The sequence below is a fragment of the Fundulus heteroclitus genome, chromosome 10, assembly GCF_011125445.2.
Source record: "Fundulus heteroclitus isolate FHET01 chromosome 10, MU-UCD_Fhet_4.1, whole genome shotgun sequence".
Lineage (NCBI taxonomy): Eukaryota > Metazoa > Chordata > Actinopteri > Cyprinodontiformes > Fundulidae > Fundulus > Fundulus heteroclitus.
The window spans coordinates 27,323,469-27,348,577 of NC_046370.1; the positions used below are offsets into that span (position 1 = coordinate 27,323,469).

The 25,109-nt window shown below is 40.8% G+C and overlaps 2 protein-coding genes across 5 annotated transcripts in view; one reads left to right on the plus strand and one right to left on the minus strand.

The window, feature by feature from the left end:
* LOC105935620 (arylsulfatase G) overlaps positions 1–14,182 on the minus strand; it is a 35,032-nt gene extending 20,850 nt beyond the window's left edge. The window contains exons 1-6 of one of the 4 annotated variants that reach the window (XM_036142421.1): positions 13,476–14,182; positions 9,430–9,548; positions 9,077–9,313; positions 8,709–8,944; positions 2,915–3,029; positions 2,511–2,657 (exon numbers count right to left, since the gene is read on the minus strand). In XM_036142421.1, coding sequence (XP_035998314.1) covers positions 2,511–2,657; positions 2,915–3,029; positions 8,709–8,944; positions 9,077–9,313; positions 9,430–9,437 — 743 coding nt within the window. In that variant the 5' untranslated portion in view covers positions 9,438–9,548; positions 13,476–14,182. Of the gene's footprint in view, positions 1–2,510; positions 2,658–2,914; positions 3,030–8,708; positions 8,945–9,076; positions 9,314–9,429; positions 9,549–10,987; positions 11,094–13,475 lie in introns of those variants that run through there. The other 3 variants (XM_021323375.2, XM_021323374.2, XM_036142422.1) reach the window with 3 other exon arrangements.
* A 2,085-nt stretch (positions 14,183–16,267) lies between these two features.
* LOC105935619 (monocarboxylate transporter 7) lies at positions 16,268–23,616 on the plus strand. The gene is made up of 6 exons (XM_012876133.3): positions 16,268–16,509; positions 17,476–17,716; positions 17,834–17,977; positions 18,097–18,225; positions 19,720–20,670; positions 22,753–23,616. The coding sequence occupies exons 2-6, from the start codon at positions 17,479–17,481 to the stop codon at positions 23,058–23,060; spliced, it is 1,770 nt and encodes a 589-aa protein (XP_012731587.2). The 5' UTR covers positions 16,268–16,509; positions 17,476–17,478; the 3' UTR covers positions 23,061–23,616.
* Positions 23,617–25,109: the final 1,493 nt, after the last annotated feature.

Genomic DNA, 25,109 nt, shown 5'->3' on the forward strand with positions numbered 1-25,109 from the left:
TGCTGTGGGGCTGTGTTGGTTAACGCGGCTCTGCAGCATTGCGTGGACATCGGGGGCAGTTCCCCTGGATTGTCAGACTGGGGTGGTGGTCACCCTATTTAAAAAGGGGGACCGGAGGGTGTGTTCCAACTACAGAGGAATCACACTCTTAAGCCTCCCTGGTAAGGTCTATTCAGGGGTTCTGGAAAGGAGGGTCCGTCGGATAGTTGAATCTCGGATTCAGGAAGAGCAGTGTGGTTTTCGTCCTGGCCGTGGAACACTGGACCAGCTATATACCCTCAGCAGGATTCTGGAAGGGGCATGGGAGTTTGCCCAACCAGTTTTCATGTGCTTTGTAGATCTGGAGAAGGCATTCGACAGTGTCCCCCGAGGGATCCTGTGGGGGGTACTCCGGGAGTATGGAGTACCGGACCCTTTAATAAGGGCTGTCAGGTCTCTGTACGACCGGTGTCAGAGTCTGGCCCGCATTGCCGGCAGTAAGTCAGACTCGTTTCCAGTGAGAGTTGGACTCCGCCAAGGTTGCCCTTTGTTACCGATTCTGTTCATAACCTTTATGGACAGAATTTCTAGGCGCAGCCAAGGTGTTGAGGGGAGCCGTTTTGGTGGCCTTAGGATTGCGTCTCTGCTATTCGTGGATGACGTGGTCCTATTGGCTTCATCAGGGCGTGATCTACAGCTCTCGCTGGAGCGGTTCGCAGCCGAGTGTGAAGCAGCCAGGATGAAAATCAGTGCCTCCAAATCCGAGACCATGGTCTTGAATCGGAAAAGGGTAGAGTGCCTTCTCCGGGTTGGGGAGGATGTGCTGCCCCTAGTGGAGGAGTTCAAGTATCTTGGGGTCTTGTTCACGTATGAGGGAAAGATGGAGCGGGAGATCGACAGGCGGATTGGTGCAGCGTCTGCTGTGAAGCGGGCGCTGTACCAATCCGTTGTGGAGAAGAGAGAGCTGAGCCAAAAGGCGAAGCTCTCGATTTACCGGTTGATCCACGTTCCTACCCTCATCTATGGTCATGAGCCTTGGGTCGTGACCGAAAGAACGAGATCCCGGATACAAGCGGCTAAAATGAGTTTTCTCAATAGTGTGTCTGGACTCTCCACTAGAGATAGGGTGAGGAGCTCAGTCATCACTCAGAGGACTACACGTCGAGAGGAGCCAGTTGAGGTGGCTCGGGCATCTGGTCAGGATGCCTCCTGGACGCCTCCCTGGTGAGGTTTTCTGGGCACGTCCCACCGGGAGGAGGCCCAGGGGAAGACCCAGGACACGCTGGAGGGACTATGTCTCCTGGCTGGCCTGGGAACGCCTTGGGATTCCTCCGGAGGAGCTGGCCCAAGTGGCCGGGGAGAGGGACGTCTGGGCCTCCCTACTGAAGCTGCTACCCCCGCGACCAGACCCCGGATAAGCGGAAGAAGACGGACGGACGGACGGACTTATTTACTTACTTATTAAGTGCAGGCTTGCAACCCAAGCTAACAGCCCAACCAATTAACTCCTTAATATGAACTTTTCATGCGTGTTTCTCTCTGTAAAGAACAAAGTTGTAATGTTCTCCGCAACTAGCACTTAAACGGGTATATATAGTATATTTCTGTTGAAGTCTATGAATCCAAACTAAAATAATCTAGACATTTCCTTGATACCATAGTTATTGTTTACAATGCAATTAATTGGATCATGTTATTTGTTTTGAACTTGTAAATTCAGTGAAGCCATGTTATTTTTACTCACGGTTGTCCAACACTTTGGAATTGTATATGGTCCATGTCTTGTTTGTAGCATTTTATATTTAAACTAATTATGAATTATTTTAGATGATGTCCAGCTGTTAATTTGTTGGAACATGAAGTTGTCTTTATTTTTTTTAGATTCTGTCTAAAACGTTCCAAGACGTTTTTCAACTCTCACTTAAATCTAATTTTCAGACTGAGTTGAGGCTAAACATCTGGCCTCTGCAATGAAGCTCAAAAAACGTTGTCCTGTTGTCCTGTCATCCTGAAGTCAAATGTTCTGTAATCTGATCTCATTCAGAAACTTATCAGACAAAAGTTCTAGGTTGAACTTCCTCTACTCAAAGCATATTCTTAGCTAAACTATTCATAAAAATACTACTGGCCACAGCACATGCAGGATTTTTGAATTGAAATGAACCAAAGGTTTCTATTGAGGTCAGAGAATCTAAACAAGATCCATGCTGCTGCTCCAGATATGTGCTTAAGAGATGGAAAAAGGAATGTAACATGTTTCTGTTATCCATGTGAATGTAACAAATTTAATGAGGTTTGGGTAGGATTAAACTAGTTTAGTTTTATAAATTTCATCAGGTATACAGTTAGTACACAGTTAGTGCCAAAGTTTTAAATGATGGCTCATAATCTGATGAGTGAAATAAATATGGGGAAAATACAGCTACTTATTTACAATTTGCAAACAAACAATTATTTTATTGAAATTCTTGTCTGACAGAGATCAACAGCTTGATCTATTTTTGTATTTACTGTTCACAGCTGTGTTGTACCTTGCACTGCGTATAATCCTGAGTGCAGCGGATTTGTACTTCTCTGTTAGCGCCCAAAGGTCAAGCGGCTGCTCCACAATAGAGCCGTTTTCAACCAGAGGAAGGCCCACCTTTGAATAGCAGCCACCATGCACGCTCCTTCTCTGTCTAGAACATGACAACACAACAAAGTATGAGGGTTTGAAAATATACAGCTGTGACACAATAAGAAACTTGTTTGAAAGAAAGACGTAAACAGACTGAGAGTTTAAAGATAAAATTGTTATACAAACTTTTACAGTAGTTTCATCTTTAGCTTAGTATAGTGTAGTGGGAAGCTTAAATTATTATTACATACAACATCCAATACTTACACTACATGAAAAGGAAAGACACACTGACACAAAATGGAATAAAAGCCATGCCTGATCACTTGAGGTTCTGATGAGACACAAGGGAAACACGGGGGTAGATCGTATCCTGGTGTGTCAGTACAGCCCATGTCATTACTGTAAGGAATACCTAAGTAGTAATCGAACCCTGTACACAAAACAAAGAACATGTGGCTATCATTAAACACTTGAACCCCCATCCATGCATTTACTTTAACTGCTTAAGCCTGGTGAGACTCATGGGTTATTTCACATAGAAATCATGAGATGATTCGTAACAGAGGAAAGCCTGAAGGTCGAGTAATAGAAAACAGCCCTAGGACATGATGGAGAGTATCTTCAGGCAGGTCTCAGAACCAGGTCTGGCTTCTGCTCCAGATCCTATCAGGTTTTGTCTATCCAGACGGGAAAATATAGCTCAGGGAGTTTATTCTGGGACTGGAAGAATGCTGGATGTTCAGTTGTTTCTCCTTTGAAATTTAGGAGGTAAAATAAGTAACCATTCCAAAAATGATCTTGTTGAAATATTAAAGATTACAGTGAATAAAACAATGCCACCGTACCTTAACAAGTGGAACAAACTTGCTTGTTGACTCCATTGATCATGTGTTTCTCTATTGGTATGTAGGTCTGGGCTGGTTTTGGTGAGGTCTACATTAGACAACCATCAGAAAAAACATATTCTATTTTTTTACAACCACATCTTTAGTTTTCCAGAGGACAGATAATTGCTAAAACACCAGAATAAGAATATCATCTGGAACACACCTTAAGGATCTACTGCAGGCACTTGGAAGAAACAAGGATAAGAAGCTTGACCATTAAAACATCATAACTTTGTTACATTTTGGACAACCTAAAAGGTACAGTCTGTTTAATAAAAACACTATTAATTCAATATAATGTCCCCCAAAGACTTTAACCATTGTGTTTTTTGTTTTGAAATAAATATATTCAAGGTCAGTTTTTGTGTGTTGCTTCATGCAACATCGATCTGTGCAGGCCATGCCTGGACAGGCCAGCAGTCCAGGGGCGGACAGCTTGTCAGCTTGCCAGAACCGTGTAATAACAGTCTGTTGAAGTAAGTGTGGTTAAGTTCTGTAATGTGGCTGCAATTCTCAGTGCATCCATCCCCAGGTGCTCCAGAGAGAGCTTTCTAAAAAAAATATACTGAATGGGACAAACAAAGTTGCCAAACATAATATGGAGTCCTGTCTGTGATTATTTTGAATCAGCAATCAAAAGGTCTCTAGGAGTTATCGAATTATCTCCTTTTGAGTCAACAACTGAATATACTTAGACATTTTCATTTGCTTGTGGTTAATAACTAATGATTAAAACTCCAATTGTAATTGTAATTAAGGTTCTTAAGATTTACTGGACAAGCCTAACAACTGCTTAGATACCCCTCTTCCAGGTTAAATAAGGTTAATAACCGTTGATTAATAAGCCAGTTGTTAGTGCTAATCATTAAAGGCTGTTAATGTTGTGCAATCAAGCCATGTGGGATAAATCAGACTGAGTTGAAAGCCACATGCCTATCACAGCAGGGAGCGGAGGATCCGACTGGAGTTCGGAGAACCACAGGCTGGATCGAAGCTAAGTCTGCAGCCTATCTCCTGCGTAACCAGATGGCAGAGTAAAGAATCCGTCTAGACCGAAACCAGCCTTTTTCTCAGCTGTTGCTGGACACCTGAGTAAGCCGCAGCCTCCAGAGAACAAACACAGCCATGTCAGGAAAGGCTGCGCAGAGCTCCCCAATGCTGGAAAGGTTGTGCAGAGAGTCCATGCTACAACCCCCTCCCCAGAGCCGTGTACAGCTCACCCAGCCAGTGCCTGCCTTCCCAACAGATGGCTGTTTTCCCCTTTGGAGCTAGCTGCCTGCTCGCTGCTCAGATAACCAGCTTTATCCTGGAGTAATTCACTGCAACCGGATGCCCCGTCGCCACAACTAGAGAACAGGAGAGGTTTGGCAGAGAAATAAACAGGGAATGTTTAGAATGGTTTACTTAATGTGTTTTCACTGTGTTTTTAAAAACACCTAGAGCTAACAGGTATAAATAAATCCTGCTAGCTTCTTTGAAACTAAGCTTTGCTAATGTGGTTCGCGTGTGTTTTTACGGTTATAACAAACTTTATTTCCATAAAGGTTTTATACATTGATGGGATATTAATGCTTGTGTTTACCAGTCCACTCATTAGAACTGAATAGAACTTAAAGTATTTTTAAATCAGCACCAAATGTACGCTAGCATAGTGCTATTAACTTCGCGGATAACAGTGTTACCATCAAGTCAACGCAACCATGGTTCGTTTAACCATAATTGGTAGGGATGTTCATTTATTTCTGTTCATAAATTCTTGAACTTGAAGAAAAGTTGTCACTCCTTTATTCTAGATGTGTGCAGATTTGCTGTTAAAAGAAAACCAGTGCTCAAATCATTATGTTCGACTATTGTCCTAACATCAGCTGTTTGGGCTGATATTCATCGGAAAATACCTGACAGTTAGTTAGTTGTTAAACATTGAATAACTTCAAACAGTGTGTAAAGGCACAACAATAGTCATTGTGGCTATCCTTTGATTTTGAATGACATATTACAAATTAAAATGATCAATTCTAATTATTAATAACATTTATGATGAAACAGGTAAACTTGCACAACAGGACTATACTTTAGTGGTAATGGAAGGTAGATATTTCTGTATGACAGACATGAGATGGTCTTATACTGGAAGAAAAGAGCAAGATGACAGTGGTTAATGAAGATGATGCAAACCAACTCTGTAATATTGTGGTATTTGTTAAAATACTTGTCTGCTGATGCTCTGTGTTCTTGTGGATATACTTGTTCTGTATTACAAAAAGAAAATGTTGTTAGGCGACATTTTCTTTTACGGGAGAGGTTGTTGCACCATGGAAATATTTTAGTTAGACTATTTTCTTAAGTGATGGATAAAACACTTTTACATAACATTATTTCATCAATTTTATTGAGCGTTATTTGTTTGCCTACACAATTTAATTGATTGAAATATTCTGTATTTTTGTTCAGGCACGGAAGTATTACAAGATCAGAGTTACGCATTATGTCATCTTTAGAAAAAAAAGTGTGGTGAACTTCTGTAACGAGGCTGGAATTGCCGGTGCATCCACCACAGTGGTGGGGGGGACATTAAAGAAATAGGAGACAGAGTCTTGTCTGTTTCATAAGTGCAACATGAACAGCAATGCAATCACAAAGCCCCTCAGCTATTTGTCAAGGTACATAATAGACTTTTTCCTTGGCCTGTTAGATCTCAGTGCTGTGTTGGACCCAATATTTTCTCGGAAAGGCTTGAATATGCTGTTGGAATTAGGGGAATGGCTCTAGGCTAAACAGATTCCAGTCTGTTTAATGCCCTCTACAATATTTGTACTTCTAGTTCGCAAATTTATCAGACAGCATGAGATAAATTTAGGCTGTTATCAAGATGTTACTCAGCTATATTTATCAATAAGTCCTGATAAATCCAATCAGTTAGGCACACACACATCTTAAAGAGAAAAACCTGCATAATTTTTAATTGTCTGCTTTTAAATTCAGACACGACAAAAGTTGTTCACTTTGGACCAGAGCCTCTGCAAAAAAATAAAAATAAAAATAAGTCACGTGCTCTGGATGAAGTTGGGCTGCGGGAATAAATGAAAGAACCTTGTAAACCTGTTTAATCCCATATTAAACAGGTTTTCAGGAGTTATTTTATTCACCACCAAAACATTGCCAAAATTAGAAATATAAATAAAATAAATATTTCCCTTATAGTACCAAAGAAGGGAAATTAATCTCTGCATTTAACCCATCCCTTAGGGAGTAGTGTGCTGCCGAAAATGAGTGCTGCATGGGGACAAATCAGTGCTAAAGGGTCTTGCTCAGGGAACCAGGGTGAAAAACCCAGTATTGAACCACCAACATCTGGGGCCTCTCAACACACAAACGCCCAGCTCTCTAACCACTAGGTCACCAGTCCCATATACCGCCTGCAAATTATATTTAACAACTAGTCCATGCAACTGTTACTTCAAGCTTGGATCAATATAACTCCATAAAACCTTAAAGTCCTTTAAAAAAACTGCTTATCCAAAATGCTGCAGTAACTTCTGATGAAAATGAAAGATTATATTTTTCCGATTTTAGCTCTTTTTTTGACTCCTTGGTATATTTAAACCGAATTAAAAAATCTCCTTCTCACACATAAAGCCCTTATGATCAAACTCCATAATAAAAGTGCAATCTCCTAGGTATCCTTAGATAGAAAACCTTTTAACCATAACCGGAATAAAAACGGATAAGGATGTAACTTGAATACATTGTTTCATTACTAGGATCAAATTTGAATGCGTAAGTAACTGACTTTGAATATGCTTGTATAATTGGATTGGAATTGACTATTTCTGTATTCAATTTGGATTTTGTTTTGTTTTTGTCAGTAAAGTGCCTGGGGACGAAACTTGTTGTGAGTTGGTGTTACACAAATAAACTGAAATGAATAGAGCTCCTTGGTTAGAACCAATGCTAGTGGGGGGCGATGATCAGCTGAAGAACAAGAATCAGCAATAAATGTGCTGTCCCAAAAGACACAGCTGGAAGGTGTTTTTAGTTAGTGATCTTGTTTTGTACGATCCCTGCAGTGAAGATGTAGGACTGCAATGCTGGAGGTGCCTAGAAAGCCAGAGTCACTTGTTATGGCACTGAAATGGAAAGATACAGCATTACACAATAGGAGCAACCATATTCGCGTGACCCAGAAAGGATAAGCCGGTATGGACAGCAGACGAACAGATATACTTCGTCAGCATTAATGTCTAGGGGGTATACACTAGTCATGTTTAAATCAAATCAATTGGTTGTAAATTTTAGTAGTAGTAACTTTGTTTCACACTGGATGTTGTGGTACCGTTTGCCTGATGGCAACAGTTCAGACTGTTCATAAAGCAAGTATGAGGAGTCTTGCAGTCACTCAAAAACTTTTAATGACCCTCTGGTCATTATCCTCTGCGGGGTTGTCTTACCTGCCATAATGCCGCTGGAGTACCACACTGAGAATTAGCGCATCAGCACAATCTCAAGCGCTGCTCTGAATGCCTCGATCAAAAGTTGGCTTTTGCTAAATCATTAAACTGCCCCAGGAAGTTTCCTTTCCATTGTGCTACGTCTTAATGTAATGTCATGATTCACTGAGCAAAGAGGAAACAGGATTCATCACTAAGAAATATAATAAATTGTTTTTATGTTCAAGTTCTCATGTTTAGAAAACCAAATAATTTGCCAGAAAGAGACAGGTTTCACGTAAAATGTGTAACACTGAACCCCAGCAACCCCATAACCCTATTTTAGTAGCAAAGGTTATTTTCGTGTTGTGGCACCTACCAATTTGAGTAAATGCTAAAACACAAACACAAAGCAATTACAGTTCAAAACCCATGTTTGCCATCTTTGACTTCTAACATATGATGTTTAGCTATTCTCTGATATAGCTAACACAATGCGAGTAGTGCTGATAAGCAAGCACAGATGACCTACTTTAGGTAATAATGCTGCAAGCAGCAAAAAAAAAAAAAAAAAGACAAACCTGAGAACATGAGATGAGCTACTCACACGAAACAGTCCAGAGTGACAGATTTATGGAGGAGGATTTAAAAACCTTTAGAGATGGGCCAGGTGAACAGAGACAATACTAAGAACAGGTGATACTCCAGTTATCAATAAGGAGTAGACCAATAACTGCAGAGTTAGTCAGGCAGGGGAAAGAGTGAACACAGCATCAGCCAACAGCCTAGACTTACCTCTGTTGTTTGGACGGTAAGGTCCGTTGTGTCCAAGGTGCCATTTGCCAATAATGGCAGTGTAATAACCAGCCTGCTGCAGGAGCTGGGGCAAAGTGACTTCAGAAAGAGGCAGGCCGGCCACAGAATTCACACCAAAGTTATGAGTCACTCCATTTCTGAGGCCATAACGGCCTGTGAGGATAGCAGCCCGCGATGGAGAGCAGGTAGAGGCAGGGGAGTGGAAGTCTGTTAATCTGGAACAAGAAGGTTACTTCTAAACATGTAGTTTACACCATCTGAGATGCAGGATTTCACTTTCATTACTTTGATAACTTGTTATGCAAGTCAAAGGCTCACATCCAATATATTATTAATAACATTTTTACCTGAGCCCTTGCTGGGCCATCTGGTTAAGGTTTGGGGTATTGTTTGTCTGTTTCTCTGGTTGGTTAGCATCCAGGTCTCCCCAGCCTATATCGTCTGCCAGTACGATGATGAAGTTGGGCATCGTTTTGAACCTTTCTCCGGCTCCTCTTTGTGACGCTGTGTAGATTACCAGCCCAAACAGCAAAGTCCCAGACAGAAGCAGCTGAGATACATGCTTGGCCATCTTGAGTTGAAAACTGCGAAAGGTGACACACGTTAGATTCAGAGCTTGGCTAATACACAGTAAAATTTAGACAATACAAGGATGCTGTGGCAGTTTGCTACAAACACAGGACGTTGTCTTTATACATACTTTTCCATGCTGTGACACTAAACAGCTACATCAGTAGGTTGTAAGCGGTCCAGGCTGCGTGCTTTGCTGTTGTTGGAACTTTATTTACTATTAAGCCCAAAACTATTTATACCCCTGGCCTGGATGATTAAAATTTAATATTATTTTCATTCAACCAAAAGCTTTGTTTCTCATATGGAACCAAACACAAATCTCTGAAAAGATGTTAAGTATGAGGAGTCTTGCAGTCCTCTGTGGGGTTGTCTTTCCTTAATGATAATTTCTTATCATTTAATAAGAAATTCAATGTTTAAATGTATTTATACAATTTTCAGTGGAACAGCGATTAAACCCCTCTTAACATTGTTGAGTACCTTTTTGTATGTGTCCACTGAGTATTGAAAATGTGTCTTCTGCGATTCTCAACCAGATTGACGTCGGGACTCTGGCTGGGCTACTCTCAAAGGTTAATATTATTTCCAGTCAGAGGAAATATTTTGGCAGAAATTCAAAATTATTTTAAATCTAAATCTGTCAGGGTTTTAAATAACTTGGTGTTTAGCTGATTGACTTCCAATGTAGTGATCTGAAAACGGAGGACCCAGAAGACAGCCGAAACAATGTTAGTGGCGTTCGAACATGGATTTTTATTCACACAAGGACTCGGACGCTCAACAGAGCAGCCGTCAGTGACTGGAACCGGAACTCCTTAAAGGTGTCCTGGTCCGCACTGCCGGCGTAAAGGCTTGAAGAGGCTTTCCTAATTCGTCTTTCCAAAGGGAGTCCAGGTCAAAACCGAGGGGTCAGAGGTCTGATGAATATTCAAAGGCAATCCAAGGCGTGGTCAGGGCACTTTCCAGGTTCGTAGATCAGAGACAGGCAGTCCAATTTCCGGCAGGGGTCAGGCTGGTTCGGAGGTCCTAAGGCAAAAACAGGTCGATAAACAGGCAGGCACACAAGAATAATTGCTGGATTAGTCAAACGAAGTAGGCACGAGACAATCTGCCAATCTCCTCAAACCTGAAAGTTATATAGTGGTGGAAGCAGGTGGGTCAGATGAGTGGTAATGAGACTAGGGCGGAGCTGTGAAGTGTGTGAGATGACGACTAAGTGTCTGTGCCAAGACTATGACATCCAAGGCTGGTAGCTGGGGTTGACGAAGTCAAGCACGATCAGTAAGTGTTGCACTGCAGTGCCTTTACTAAGGTTACGTGCAGAAATCATATCTCTTAAACAATTTAATATTTTGTGAAACACAAGCAAACACCATTAGAGTGAGGACAGGCCTCAGGGGCCATGGAGAGGTCATTTATCTCCAGCCCTGCCAACTGTATTGGTTCAGTAGGGAGTGGAGTGTGAGAATGGCATGAGGGTCTCTGAAGGCTTCATTGGGGCTTATGGGAGGTCTACTCCCTTGCTGGGGTGTTGTTCATATGGGTGCTCGGGTCATGTCTCAGAGTGTTGGGCTTTGTCTACCAGATAAGCGCCTATGGCACCTATGGATGTGTCGTGGGCTACAGGGGATGAGCTGGGCTCTGGTGGTCATCCTTCCCTCTTCACCTTCCTGGGGCTAGCTTACCAGTTGAGATGGTAATGTGCCCTCTCTACCAAGGTCCTCTCAAGTTCCAGTTTCCACGGTGGGTTGGTGCCTGCCCACTGTGTTCGGGGCTCTGAGTGGATATTAGCTGTATGTGCAATAAAAAGGTGGCTCTAAAATGTCTTCGCTTAGGAGGGCTGACTACAAATGCAACACACACAACACAGATTTCTATTTGGAAACCGCATATAATTTTATTTCAGTTTCACACGTATGCACTACTTTGTGTTGGTTTGCCGTATAATATCACCATCATCTAGCTCTGTAGGCTACACAATCATGGAGAAGACTGCTATCTTGACAGTTGTCCAAAACACGACCATTGACGCCTTGCACAAGAAGACAGAAAAGCTCATTGCTAAAGAGGCAGGCTGCTCACAGAGCTCTGTGTCCAAGCACATTAATGGGGGTGAAGGGAAGGAAGAGATGTGGTAGAAGTTTAGAAGTAACAGGGAGGATTGCACCCTGGAGAGGATTGTGAAACAAAACCCATTCAGAAATGTGGGGGAGATCCACAGAGTGGACTGCAGCTGGAGTCAGAGCTTCCAGAACCACCACCCAGAATTATGCAGGACATGGTTTCAGCTGTCGCTTTGCTTGTTTCAAGCCACTCTGGAACAAGAGACGGCATCAGAAGCGTCTGGCCTGGGCTGAAGACAAAAAGGACTGGACTGCTGCTGAGGGCTCCAGAGTTATGTTCTCTGATGAAAGTTAATGTTGCATTTCTTTGGAAATCAAGGTCCCAGAGTCTGGAGGAAGAGAGGAGAGGCACAGAATCCACGTTGCTTGAGGTCCAGTGGAACGTCTCCACAGTCAGTGATGGTTTGGGCTGCCATGTTATCTGCTGCTGTTGCTCCACTGTGTTTTCTGAGGTCCAAGGTCAAAGCAGCTATCAGGAGGTTTCAGAGCCCTTCATGCTCCCTGCTGCTGACCAGCTTTATGGAGATGCAGATTTCATTTTCCAGCAGGACTTGGCACCTGCACACATGCCAGAGCTACCAGTACCTGCTTTAAGGACCATGGTGTCCCTGTTCTTAGTTGGCCAGCAAAATGTAGACCTTAACCCCACAGAAAATCTATGTGGTATTGTGAAGGCATCAGTTGTCAGTTATAATCATCAAAATTAAAATAAATAAACACTTGTAATACATCAATCTGTGTGTTTTAAATAAATATAATATACTAGTTTCACTTTTTGAATGGAATTACTGAAAAAAAAAAACTTTTTGTAATTACATGCCAGCACCTGTAACGTGTGAGAGGATCAAAGAGACATCTTGTGAGAGACATTCTCGAGAAACACCTCTTAGCTGTCTTTCTTTCCCATCATACCAGTATTTCCTGATAAACTCGATTACACAAGGACACATGTTTCCTTGCTCTAAGAGCACATTCTCAGTGCAGCCAAAAAGGACCATCACGTCTAAGACTGGAGGTAATGTCGCCATTTAAAATACCATTAAGAAAATTTCATGATTTATGGTTAGTTATTAAATATAGTGTCAGAACAAGGTGACATATTACTGTCAAAATATGTGATACATCAGGTGGCAGGTTGCATCAAAGAAAAATATTCTTTAATGCTACAACAACATACAGTACTGTGGAAAAACATTTACAAACTTGCAGATTTTTGTTATTTTTGCATTTCTGTCACAGCTAAATGTTTCAGATCATCAAACAAATTCTAATAAAATGAAAACAAAAAACTGATTAGAACAAAGTCACCAAGTTCACTTACACCGAAAAAAGTTCCAAAACCATTTCATAGTGCAGACCTCAGTTGTCTTGGTTAGGATCAGTGTTCAGTATCCAGCGATAAGAAAGAGACTTGGCAAGAAATCATCCACCGGATAGCTCAAAGGCCAAGATAACTGCTGACCACTGTCATTCGCTAAAAAACATCTTGATGATTCTTAAGATCTGTGGGAACATATTCCATGTGCGATGACCTGAAATCGGGAACTGTGTTGTTGCTTCAGGAACCATGAATCCTGCTTTCTACCAGAAACACTGTCTTTGCACAGTTTTTATAACGTTCTGTAATCAACTGCTGCTCTTCTTCTCTTTTTTTTACTTGAACATTTCACAGTTATCTGAATATGCCCTATAATCTATTAATAATTACACAGTAATTATTTTACTCTTGATAACTCTTTCTCTTGTACTGTACAGCTTAACTTTAAATTTAGCTTTTTTTTCATATTAATTAATCTCAAGTATAAAGTTTGTTGTCTTCTGTGTACTTGTTTTTCGCATTATATTTATATATTTTTTTATATTTATAAAGTTAAATTACTTTTCCACATAGGCCCCAGGCTGATTTGGATAAGTTATTTCTCCTAGTAAATTAAATAATTGGAAAACTGCATTTTCCATTACTCAGCTTGTGTTAGGATAAGTTGTTAACCTAAAACAACATGTTGTGCAAATGGTGGATATTCCAACTGTTCCAAAATGTGGAACAAACCTGGAAAAGATGTGACTTTAAAACACGTCTTTCTCTGTTTTTAAACCCAACAAGCTGTAAGGACCAGTCAGAGCAGTCCAAGGTTAAAAGGGCCTCCGTGCATCTGTGGACGGTTGCTAACAGACTTCAAAACTGGCTGCAACCAGATCTCTTCAAAGCTCCCTCCTCTCTATGAATGTGAGCCTGTAACACACACAGCACGCCTGTACTCGGGGTTCACGCGTGTCTGTGGACAGATGCAGGGTGAATGTGTGGCTCCTAAAGGGCGCAGGGCTCGCTCGCTGAGGAGGAAGAGGGTGGAAACAGGGGCAGCCGCCCCGACGCAGAAGAGACTCAGACCGGCTGGAATTAGCGACTGACAGGTCAGAAAAGAACGTTTCAAAACGAAACTTTCCACAAACTGGCATGTCGGTCACGGTGGTTTTAATTTATTGTTGCTGCATGAGCGGACGGAGAAAACGCTACCTCAGCTAAAGGAGTGTTATAAAGGCGACGCACAGATACTTACAGTAAGCGAAAAGCCAGTAAACAAGAACCACGCGACAACAAACCGCCGCTGGAACGAGGACGTTGCGTCACCCGCACGAGGACCTCAGCACCGAGCCTGAGTGTACGCCTCCTCCTCCTCCTCTTCCTCCTAGGTCCACCACACCGATGACCAAGCGTCTGGCTGAAAGCACACTGATTTTAAAGTGTGGGCGACTATAGAAAGGGTTAATAATAAGAAAAAAAAGAAAAAAAGCTAGTTTATTATTATTATTATTATTATTATTATTATTATTATTATTATTATTATTATTATTATTATTATTATTATTATTATTATTATTATTATTATTATTAAGTGAAGAAAAGCAAGTTAATACAGACTACCCGGTTGGGTCGGTGAGGGGGTGGGGGTGGTGGGTGGGGGGCTGATACAAACGTTGGAGGTTAAAACAAGGAGTAGAAGAAATGTACTGGAAAAAATAGTGTCGGAAAAAAAGTTCAAAACATCTCCAACTCCTGTATTTTTTTTTCCTTTCTTTAGACTTTTTCAGTCTATTAATATGTCTGAGTTTTATTTATTTTTTTATTTCATAAATGGTTATTGTGTTGACAGTGTATGCATGCCTCTTGAACCTCTCACGTTTTTCTTTTATTGTACGACAGACCAACACAAAGTAGAGTGGGAGGGAAATGAACCACTTACCCTTACCTAATTGTCTAATTTTATGTTTGAAAAAAAAAAAAGCTGAAAATGTGTGAATTTGTGTTTAGTTGCCCCAAATCAAACTTTGAAGAGCCACCTGTTGCTGCAATAAGGCGCTGGGTTTTTGCAGGAAGCTATGATTTGAACATAGACTTTTATTTTTTGCTTGCTCTTATCATTATTATTTTAAAATAGCTCAAGCTCCAAATGGATGGAGAGCTTTTGTGAGCAACAGTTTTCAGGTCTGGATGATCAAGATAGTTCTGGTTGTGTGTTTTGGGTTGTTGTCATGGTGGAAGGTGAAACTCCACCTATAGACTCAACTAGTTACATACAAATTGACACCACGCTTTTTCTGATTTCTTTTCCTCCAAAAAATTACAATACATTTCCTTCCACTTTACAAATATGTCCTACTTTGTGTTAATATATAAAATGAAATCCCAATAACATGCCTTTGAGTTTGTAAAGTACTATGATCAAATATGGAAAGCTTCAAAGCATATACCTTTGAGATCAGCTCGTTTGGTTTTTAATGTTAGAATTTCCAAATAAATTGATATTGATATATAAAATGCATGTTTAAGCAACTATCAAGGTCACATGTGAAACTTGTACATGTACTGGCCAGCCTGAAGATGTATTCACATGTTTGAATTTGGTTTTGCAGTGTTTGATCTTGGTCTATTACAACAGGATTTCTTCTTCAACATCCCTAACTGCATTCTGGCTCTGTCTACACACCTTCTCTGTATGTGCATGTAATAACAGCATGGAACATGTTGACTCAAATTTCATGTTTGTTTTTGTGGTTTTGTAAATAAAGTTTTGCACAGCTGCTGGATACCGAGCGAGTTCTATTAAAGCTTTCCATCAGATGTAATTCAACGTGTAAGACTGAATGTTAAATTGATGGATTTACCCCACTGCACTACATACCAGGAGTGGTTATGAAAGCTGTGTTGCGAAACTGAACAAAACCTGTGGGGTGGGGGGTTAGAACTATATTAGTTAGTCCTATTTAAGAGTAAAAGCTAAATAATACTGGAAACTACTCAAAATTTGAAATAAAGACCGTTATGTGTTAATACATGTTTGCGTTGCGATTCAGTTTTGAACTTCATAGGACGCTTATTCAAGTAAAAAAAAAGCAAAGGAAATTCATGAAGTGATCTATAAATTCATGAGAGCGTAGCAGTTTGATCTTTGTGCCAAGTTAACCGGTATAGTAATTTAAGTTATTTTTCTCTAAAGCATTAGAAATCAAAGCGTCAGTTAAAGTTATAAGTGCACCACTTTAGCCAGTAAGGCGCAATGTGCTGTTAACATCTGGATTTCACCCAGTCCCCCTCCCCTCTGTGCATTAATAATTAATTGGTCCCCAGCCATGCAAAAAGAGGCTGAACTTCAGCTACTGTTGTTTTCTCCTTTTTTTTCTTGATCTTTATCGGCTCCGCTCTGACAGTGTTTGTACATGAAACATAGGCCGTAAGGATGCGCAGCTCAAACACGGAGAGACATCCGCAGCGCTAAAACTGCACCGGTTCTGTAATAGGAGGTAGACCCTCTGGTCCAATCTAACCTGTTAGTGAAGAGAAGAGGAGGCTTTGGTCGTCCTTTGACTCTTCTTCGCAGCTGATATTCAACCACTGAGGCTGACTCCACTTGTCAGATTTTTACCCCTCTGCAGAATCCCTCCGTTTCCCATACGAGCGCCAGCTGGAAGTTGGACTCTATCCTCTCCAGGGCGCACTCAGCGCGGGTTCATCGGACCCGGCACCTGGCCGAGGTTCGACTCCACGCCGAGAACGGAGTGCGGTTAAAAGTACCGTGCGCGTTTAGGTAATTTTTCTCATTCTCTCTAATGCTGAAAGACAAAAGACAAATGTTTCATGCTGTGTTATGTATTCATTTTTTTTTTTTCGGTCAGATCAAGAATTAAGAATCTTTATTGTTGCCATGTTACCATGGTGAAATTGTTTTTGAGACAAGAGTTTAACTATGGTTTATTTAAAGAAGTAATATTTGTTTGAAAATATTTGGCTCTATAATGTGACTGTAGAGGGCGCTGTTTTCCCTTATACACCTCAACGTATTTCAACGGATTTTAATTTTTGTATTTACCATAAAACAAAAAGGCTACAGATGCACACCCATATATTAAAGAAAAAAAAACACAACTCTAATATTTTATAATCTTGGGAAGAATAAAGAACATCTCATTGTTTTATCTTGTGTGAGTCTGATAACAACTTGATTTTTGTTTTTCTCTGCTGGTTTCTGGTGAAAAAGTCCTAATGTGAAAACATGTTTACTCACTGTTGCATAGCGATTGTTGTTTGTCTGAAGCTGACCATTTTTTTTAAACCGTTCTGCTTGTTAAGATGCTAGATTCTGTAAGTAGATTATCACAGTAGTGGTACCGAAAAAGAGAATCTCATATGGTCATTGACAGTAGTGTACTACTGGCATTTATTTCTGTGCATTCTTATGGTAACATTTATGGCTCGCAGGTAATTAAAGCTCAAAATTCAGTTTCTTACAAAGTTAGAATACATCAGTATAACCAGCATATATTTGTATTAGTTTCAAATTTTGAATTAGATTTTCAAATGAAATTAAAATTTTAATTAACCCATTTTAATGAACCCATTTAATGAACTTCTATTTTGTTGAGACATACCTGTATCCACAGAGCATCTCTTGGGAAATCTCATTTTTGTAATCTTCTCAGATAGTGCCCATTTTTAGGTCTATTATGCTGAATTCAAAACACTGAATATTCTAAAACTTTCACCTGTTCCACAGAGTATGGCCCTGTGCGGAGCAAAGGTGACCTGGTTCTTGGGGCCCAAACTGTACTCGGAGGCCCCTGACGGAGGATGGGGATGGGTGATCTCTGTGGTATTTTTTGTGGTGGAGACTTTCACATATGGTGTCATCAAGACCTTTGGGATCTTCCTCCAGAGTATGAAGGACGAGTTTGGCGAGTCCAACAGTCGGGTCTCGTGGGTCATTTCCATCTGTGTGTTTATCATGGCCTTCAATGGTAGGTAGCCGGTTATTCAATCTGCTGTAGCCCTGGGAGAAAAAAAAAACAATCTCAACTTTTTTTGCAATCTAATTTAATCCCAATGAACAATGATTTGTTCTATGCAATTTGCAGGTCCTCTTTCTTCAGTGATGACTAACCGTTTTGGCTTCCAGTTTGTGGTTATGATTGGAGGATTGCTTATATCCACGGGCACCATTGCAACCAGCTTTACTAGTTCACTCAATCAGATATACATTACCTATGGATTGGTTACAGGTATTGATTCTACTTCTTTTACACATAAACAATGATATATTTCTAAGCAATAATAATTTGAGGTTGTTCTGCAGCAGTGTCTCTGAGTTAATAAAATAAAATATGTTTTAACTGTGCAGGTCTAGGCTACTGTCTGACATTCCTGCCCACTGTAACCATACTTTCCAAGTACTTCAGTCGGCGGCGCCCTCTGGTCATCGCTCTGGCTTCTACTGGGGAGTCCTTCGCAATGTTTGCCCTAGCACCAGGTAAGAAGTTCCTGTTCATGTGTTTTATACATAAATACATAGGGTGCCCTGCTAAAGTATTCATAATCTTTGAACCTTTTACACACATTATCAAGTCATTGATAAACTCTTCCTTGGATTTTGGTGAGACCTGTTCTATATAAAGAAACCCGGGAATGATTGATAATTGGTCAGAAAATGAGGCATGGTTTTTATTTTTAATAAAAAAAAAAACAGATCTCGGTTCCCCCTTTGAGGTCAATATTGTTTAGAGCTATACCCTTTGCTGCAGCAAGGTTTCGGGGATGTGTCTATACCAGCTTTGTCCATCTTGGAGTCAGCCTTTTCCCTGGCTCAATCAGATTAGATGGAGACTGCCGGATTCAGAATATCAGTTTCATTTAGGTCTTAACTTCAACTGAGCCACTTTAATACACCAATAAGCTCTGATCTAAATCATTTCCATTGTAACACTGATGTGTTCAGGATGATGTTCAGTGTTGGTTTTACACTACAAACAATATCTCGCATGTAGACCAAAAAGTTTAGTTTTGGTCTGCAAGCTGGACTTCTTTTAGTTTTCTTTCAGTGACTGCTTTCTTCTTGCCACTTTTATCTGTGAAGGAAAGATTTGTGGAGCTCCACCAGAGTAACCATTGGGCTTTTGGCTGCTTCTCTGATTAATTTTCCCCTTGCCTGAACCATCAGTTTGGCCATGAATTGGTATCTTTGTGGTTTTAATTGATAATTGAACTTTATTGATCTCACAATGGAGAAATTCACTTCTGCATCTTAACCTATCCCCTTGGGGAGCAGTGGGCTGCCACTGTGCGGCGCCTGGGGAGCAATTGAGGGTTAAGGGTCTTGCTCAGGGACCCAGAATGTTAGCTTGTGGGAGTTGAACTCAGAACCTCTGGGACCGATCTCTGTGCTCTAACCACTAGGCCACCACTCCCCACTGATTTTTGTGTGTTTGCCATATTCTTTCCATTTTCAAGTGATGGATTGGACAGTATTCCAATTAATCAGATGTTAAAGCTGAGGGTATTGTTTTATAAGCTAACCCTGCTTTAAATTTAATCTTTTCCCCAACTTTATCTCCTACCTGTCAGCTGTTTTCCTTGGTCTTTATGAGGCTTTTTGTGCAATAATGTTCTCTAGCAAACCAATAAGGCCACTTAACAGCTGCATTTCTACTGAGATTAAATTATACACCAGTAGACTTTGAACTAAGCAGGAGACATCCGGGGGCAGTTGGTTGCCCTTGATTTTATTGATAAGTATCAGAGTAAAGGAACTGAATACAAACACATCAGTTAAAAAGGTCTGAAAACCATGTGTCCTTCCACTTCATAATTATGGGCCACATTGTGTTGGTCCATCACGGAGCATTCCATTGAAATACACTGAAGTTTATGGTTTTATTGCCCCAAAACGTGGAAACACAAGTCACTATAGCAATTTTAAAATAAGCTGACCAATTGCACTCACTGTAGTTTTTTTTCTCTCTTTTAGCCTTTTCTGTTTTAAGAGACAAAATTGGCTGGCGACACACCATGGTAGTGATCGGAGCGCTGCAAAGCATCATCGTCGTCTGTGGCGCACTGCTTCGTCCAATCATTATTCAACCTGGATCAATCCAAAGCACAGAGACAGGCACGTTTTCCCCAAAAGAGCTGGAAGCACTCAAGTCACAAGAGAATGGTGGCAGTTTGGTTCTCGAGAACTTTAAGACAAAGAATAATGGGCTAAATGGCGAATCTGTGAGCACTAGCAACTCAGGCGTCCGGTCATTCAAAGACAGCAGAACAAACGAGGAGAACACTTTACTGGACAAAGACGCAAAGTTAGAGAGAGGTCCAAGCACTTTGGGAAAAATTAAAGAATCAGAAACAGAAGAACACGCAAAGGATGGTGGAAAGTCAGTGGATATCGAAGAAGGTGCAACACCAGGCAATATGAAGCTATCTGCAGCAAATTCTAAACTCCTGGACTTCTCCATCCTCAAAGAGTGCAGCTTCATCCTCTACTCTCTGTTTGGACTGTTTGCCACTCTGGGCTTCTTCGCCCCTCCGCTCTACATCATCGAGCTGAGCGTGAGCCGCGGCATGGAGCGAGAGCAAGCCACCTACATGCTGTCCATCATGGCTGTGGCTGAAATCTTGGGCCGATTCTCCATCGGGTGGGTCCTTTCCCGGGCCGTGTTCAGGAAGAGGAAGCTTCTGGTGCTCCTGGTGTGCGTGATCATGATGACTGTGGACTTGGTGGGATTTACTTTGGTAACAGAGTTTTACGGCCTGGCTGTGTGTTGTGGACTGTACGGCTTCTTCATGGGAACCCTGGCGTGCACCCACATCCCCATGCTGGCCGAAGATGAGGTGGTTGGTGTGGAAAGGATGTCTTCAGCAGCTGGTGTCTATGTTTTCATCCAGAGCTTTGCTGGACTGGGTGGACCACCACTTGGAGGTAGGAAAGATCTTTAGAGTTAAACATTTCTGGAAGAATGTTCTGATCCCCTAGTGATGCTTTGTTGTAGTGTTGGTTTTCATAAAAACGGTTTAAAGTTCTTTTCTTTCCTTGATACTTAATGCATTTCCATGCTAGGAAGACCAAGTCAATCATTTATAGAAATCTACTAATTAACCATTTATTATTAATCTCTTAAATCTGCTTTTGTGATGGCTGCCACATTTCATCTCCTATGACCATAACAATATTATAAGGAAAAAAATTACAATGCATCCGTGCATCTCTGAAGGTTTTCCTCTGTCTTCCCACAAAATCCCAAAATGCATCAGGGGTGCACAGTTGTAAACACGATAACTCATCATTAAAGAGCTTTAACATATTGTAAAATTAGGTGAATGAATCAGCTCAAATTAATGTTTATTTCTAAAGCCCTTTTAAACCAACAGAAGTTGACCAAAATGCTAAACAAGCTATTGGCTGATTGTAATAAACAAGGCAACGATGACAGTGTGCAAGATGGCAAATCGTGTGATAAGAATGTGATACAAATTTGAACCAACGTTCATGTTGGTAACAAATGACTTCTAAACATACACGAATCAATGAATAATATACAGAACAATAAAATGACATAGGTGAAATTTCAGTGGGCTGGCCTTTTAAGGAGGCACTGAAGTACCAGATCATTAAGAACTTAAAACCAAGCAACGCAATTGTAAAACAAATCCTCTCTTCCACCAGTGAAGAGTGCTTGGATGGTCAAGGCCTATGCTTTCTCGTGAAAACACACATCACTGCATTCTGAGCTAGTTGCAGACAACGTCTCAGCTTCTGATCAATACCACAATATAATGAATTACAGTAATCCAGCCATGATGATAAAGGCATGGATCCCTTTCTCCTAATGCTTGAGAGGAATAGAGCCTCTGACCTTGGCTAAGAGCCTGCGTTGGCTAAAGCTGGACTAATGACTGAGCAAGTTTAAAATCCGGCGCCACCGTAGCGCCCTAGTTTTTGTTTTTGTAAGCAACTCCATGGTGGCAATAAATATAATAAAACAGAGCTGCACCTAAGGTGGAACCTTGTGGGACACCACAAGAAGGGGAGCATCTTGCAATCTAAAAGTTGTGGGTTGATTCTACTTTCTTCATGTCACATGTTGCTGGGCCCCTGGGCAAGCACCTAATTCCAAGTTGCTACAGATGTGTGTATACGCGTGTGAATTTACACGTGTTTGTGTGCATGAAAGGTTGAATGTGGCTCTGGTGCAAAGCGCTTTGAGGGGCCAGTATGATTAGAAAAGCGCTATATAAATTCAGTCTAGTTAACAGTTAAGTAGAACTCAAACCATGAAAGAGATGTACCTACGTTTCTTGCACAGTGCTGTAAACCAGAGAGCAGGACCCTATGATCCACAGCATTAAAAATAGAGATCAGTACATGGAGGACCAGGAAAGCAGCATTACCAGGGTCAACTGTCTGCAAGAGGTCATTGGAAAACTACAGCAGTGCAATTTAAGCAGCGCGGTGTGCTCAAACCTGGACTGAAATGTCTCTTGAATATCATGAGTTGCCAGGTGGAATTGTAACTAATTCAAAACAACCTTTATTGAAATTACTAGTGCTGTTCTGCTCATACTGACCAGTCAAAGCTCTTTATACTTGAGACACTCAAGCACCATTTTACAGATCGGTTGTCAACTTGGGATTAAGTGCCTTACCCAGGGTAAAAGCAACATGTGACAGGATGAAGGTGGAATGAATCCAACAACTTTCAGATTGCGAGACAACTACTCTTCCGCAGTCATGCTGTATGAGAAGATAGGGATACTGGCTCAAACTGATCAAAGACATCAGAGTTTAGAGAAAGAGCAAGAAAGCCAGACTCAATGCTACCAGGGAGGGAGGAATTCGACTGGAGAGTAGTTGTCTCATCATGACAACAAGCATGTCGTAGATCTCGGAGCAATATTTCAGCCCCAGCCAATCTGCAGAGGACCAAATTATGTGAGGCTGTCACATCCTAGATTTATAGCTTGCTGAACTTTTTTCATGGTGCCTATCTCTGTTTGCCCACAGGTGTGCTGGTGGATTTAACTCAGAACTATGGAGCGGCGTTCTATTCCTGCGCAGTGGGCATGGGACTGGGCGCTGTGTTCCTGGGTTTGGTTAGACCTGCTAAAAAAGGATTCACCTGCAGGAGGAGAAACTTAGAACACTCTGCAGTCGAACATGAAAGGAACCCTGGCTACAAAGAAGTCAGTGGAGAGAAGCAACTGGACAAGAGAACTGAGTCTGCACAAGACAGCTCTGAGACAGACGGCAAACAAGACATCGGTCAGGGAGGAGCCACAAGAGATGTCCAGGAGGTTACAGCTCATCACTGAGCTAAAAACGCACAAGGGAAAGAACAAATCAATGAATGTAAAAGAATAAGGGGAAAAATTCTGGATGCAGTAAAGAGAAGGACCAACACTTGAATGAGGGGAGCCTCCCTAAAGTGTTAGATCAAAATATGGAGTTGTGCCTCAAGTATGATGTACCAACCAGTATTTTTTACAAGTTCCTAGGCCAAACCTGAAAATGAATGTTTTTTTAACCTATTATCTAGACAAGCTTTTTTCAACAGTGCCAGGAGATGTCACACAATGGCATGTCCTCACAATCCATGAGTTTTTGGTGTAAAGTTAGTTACTGTAGTTTCTTTTATCAATAAGAGGCCTAACGCTGAAGCAGTTTACACCACCTGTTAATCAGTATAACCACCGATGGAAACTGCAAACAAAATATGCTGCACACATTCTATTGCACTTAATTGAGAGGGGGAAAATAAAACTCAGGACAATGTAACCAAAAGTAATTGTTTTTTAATCAAACCTTTGTCAAACTGATTTAATCTGTGTCAAATGTTATTTTTTTTTTAGCTAAAATGTGTTCCACTACAATAAAGCAATGGCATCACATGAACTTTTTAATTATGTTTCAATTTTATTTTTGTGTCAGGAAGCAATGGCTCACACATTTATCACATCATTACTTGAGGAGTCTGCGTACTCATGTAAACCCTTCCATCCATGCCAAATAGCTGTTAATGTTAAACTGAGAAGCATGTGAAATGTTATTAATAGGAAATTGGTGTATCATATATGCCATTAAAAAAAACTTTCATGGAATGGAGGAAAAAATAACTGGACCAATAATGCAAATGATTACAGCAGACAAAGCACCATGCTCTGAATGAAAATGGGCTGTTCAAGTTGAGTCCATCATTCAAGCCTTTGTTATTCATCCTTAAATAGCAAGTCAAAAATGTTTGAGTGAGGAATTATTAAGCAGTTTTCTCTTAATCATTTATTTTCAGGAATATGGCTCAATTCTCCTATTTTTAATCCTTGAGGGACATTTACACACAGAATGTGATAACCTTAGTGTAGCCTTTAAATTCAATTGGTTTTGCTCAAAATGTGCATAAACCGACGCACTCTTGGCTCCATACTTTAGACCTTGTGCTGACATCTGGCATTGATTGTGAAGAATTAACAGTATTTCCTCACAACCCTGTCCTATCTGATCATCTTTTAATAACATGTGAGTTTAATCTAACTGAGTTCTCCACCCCCAAAAGAGGGTTCCATTATGGTAGATCTTTATCGGATAATGCTGTATCAAAACTTAAAGAGTCTGTCCCCTTTTTAATATCCTCAGTATTGCAGAAATGCCCTGTAGATGGCAGCAATGCTGTTTCTTCCCATTCACAAACAAATGTCTTTGTTAACGGTGTGAATTCCTCATTGCGTTCTGCATTAGACAATGTAGCTCCCTTGAAAAAGAAGGTGATTATTCAAAGGAAGCTTGCTCCCTGGTTTAATTCAGAGCTGCGTTCCTTGAAGCACAATGTTAGGAAATTGGAGAGAAAATGGCGCTCTACACACCAAGAGGAATCCTACTTAATCTGGAGGGACAGTCTATTGTTGTATAAAAAGACCCTTCGCAGAGTTAGAGCAGCATATTTGTCCTCATTAATTGAGGAGAATAAAAATAATCCTAGATTTCTCTTCAGTACAGTTGCCAAACTTACTCAGAGTCACAATTCCGTTGATCCATCCATTCCCTTAGCTCTTAGTAGTAACGATTTTATGGGATTCTTCATAAATAAAATTGATTCCATTAAAAATAAAATAATTGGTATCCTCCCAAACATGATTACCTTGTCCTCAGTAAGTGAGGCAGCGTTGGAGGAATCTTTAGAATCTGCGCAGTGTTTGAACTGTTTAGAAGCAGTAGAGCTTTCTGAGCTATCTAAAATATTAGCTTCATCTAAACCTTCTACCTGTATGTTAGACCCAATCCCAACCAAGTTGTTTAAAGAGATATTCCCTCTGATCAGTGACACTATTTTAGACATGAATATTCTATCCTTAATAAATTAATATGTA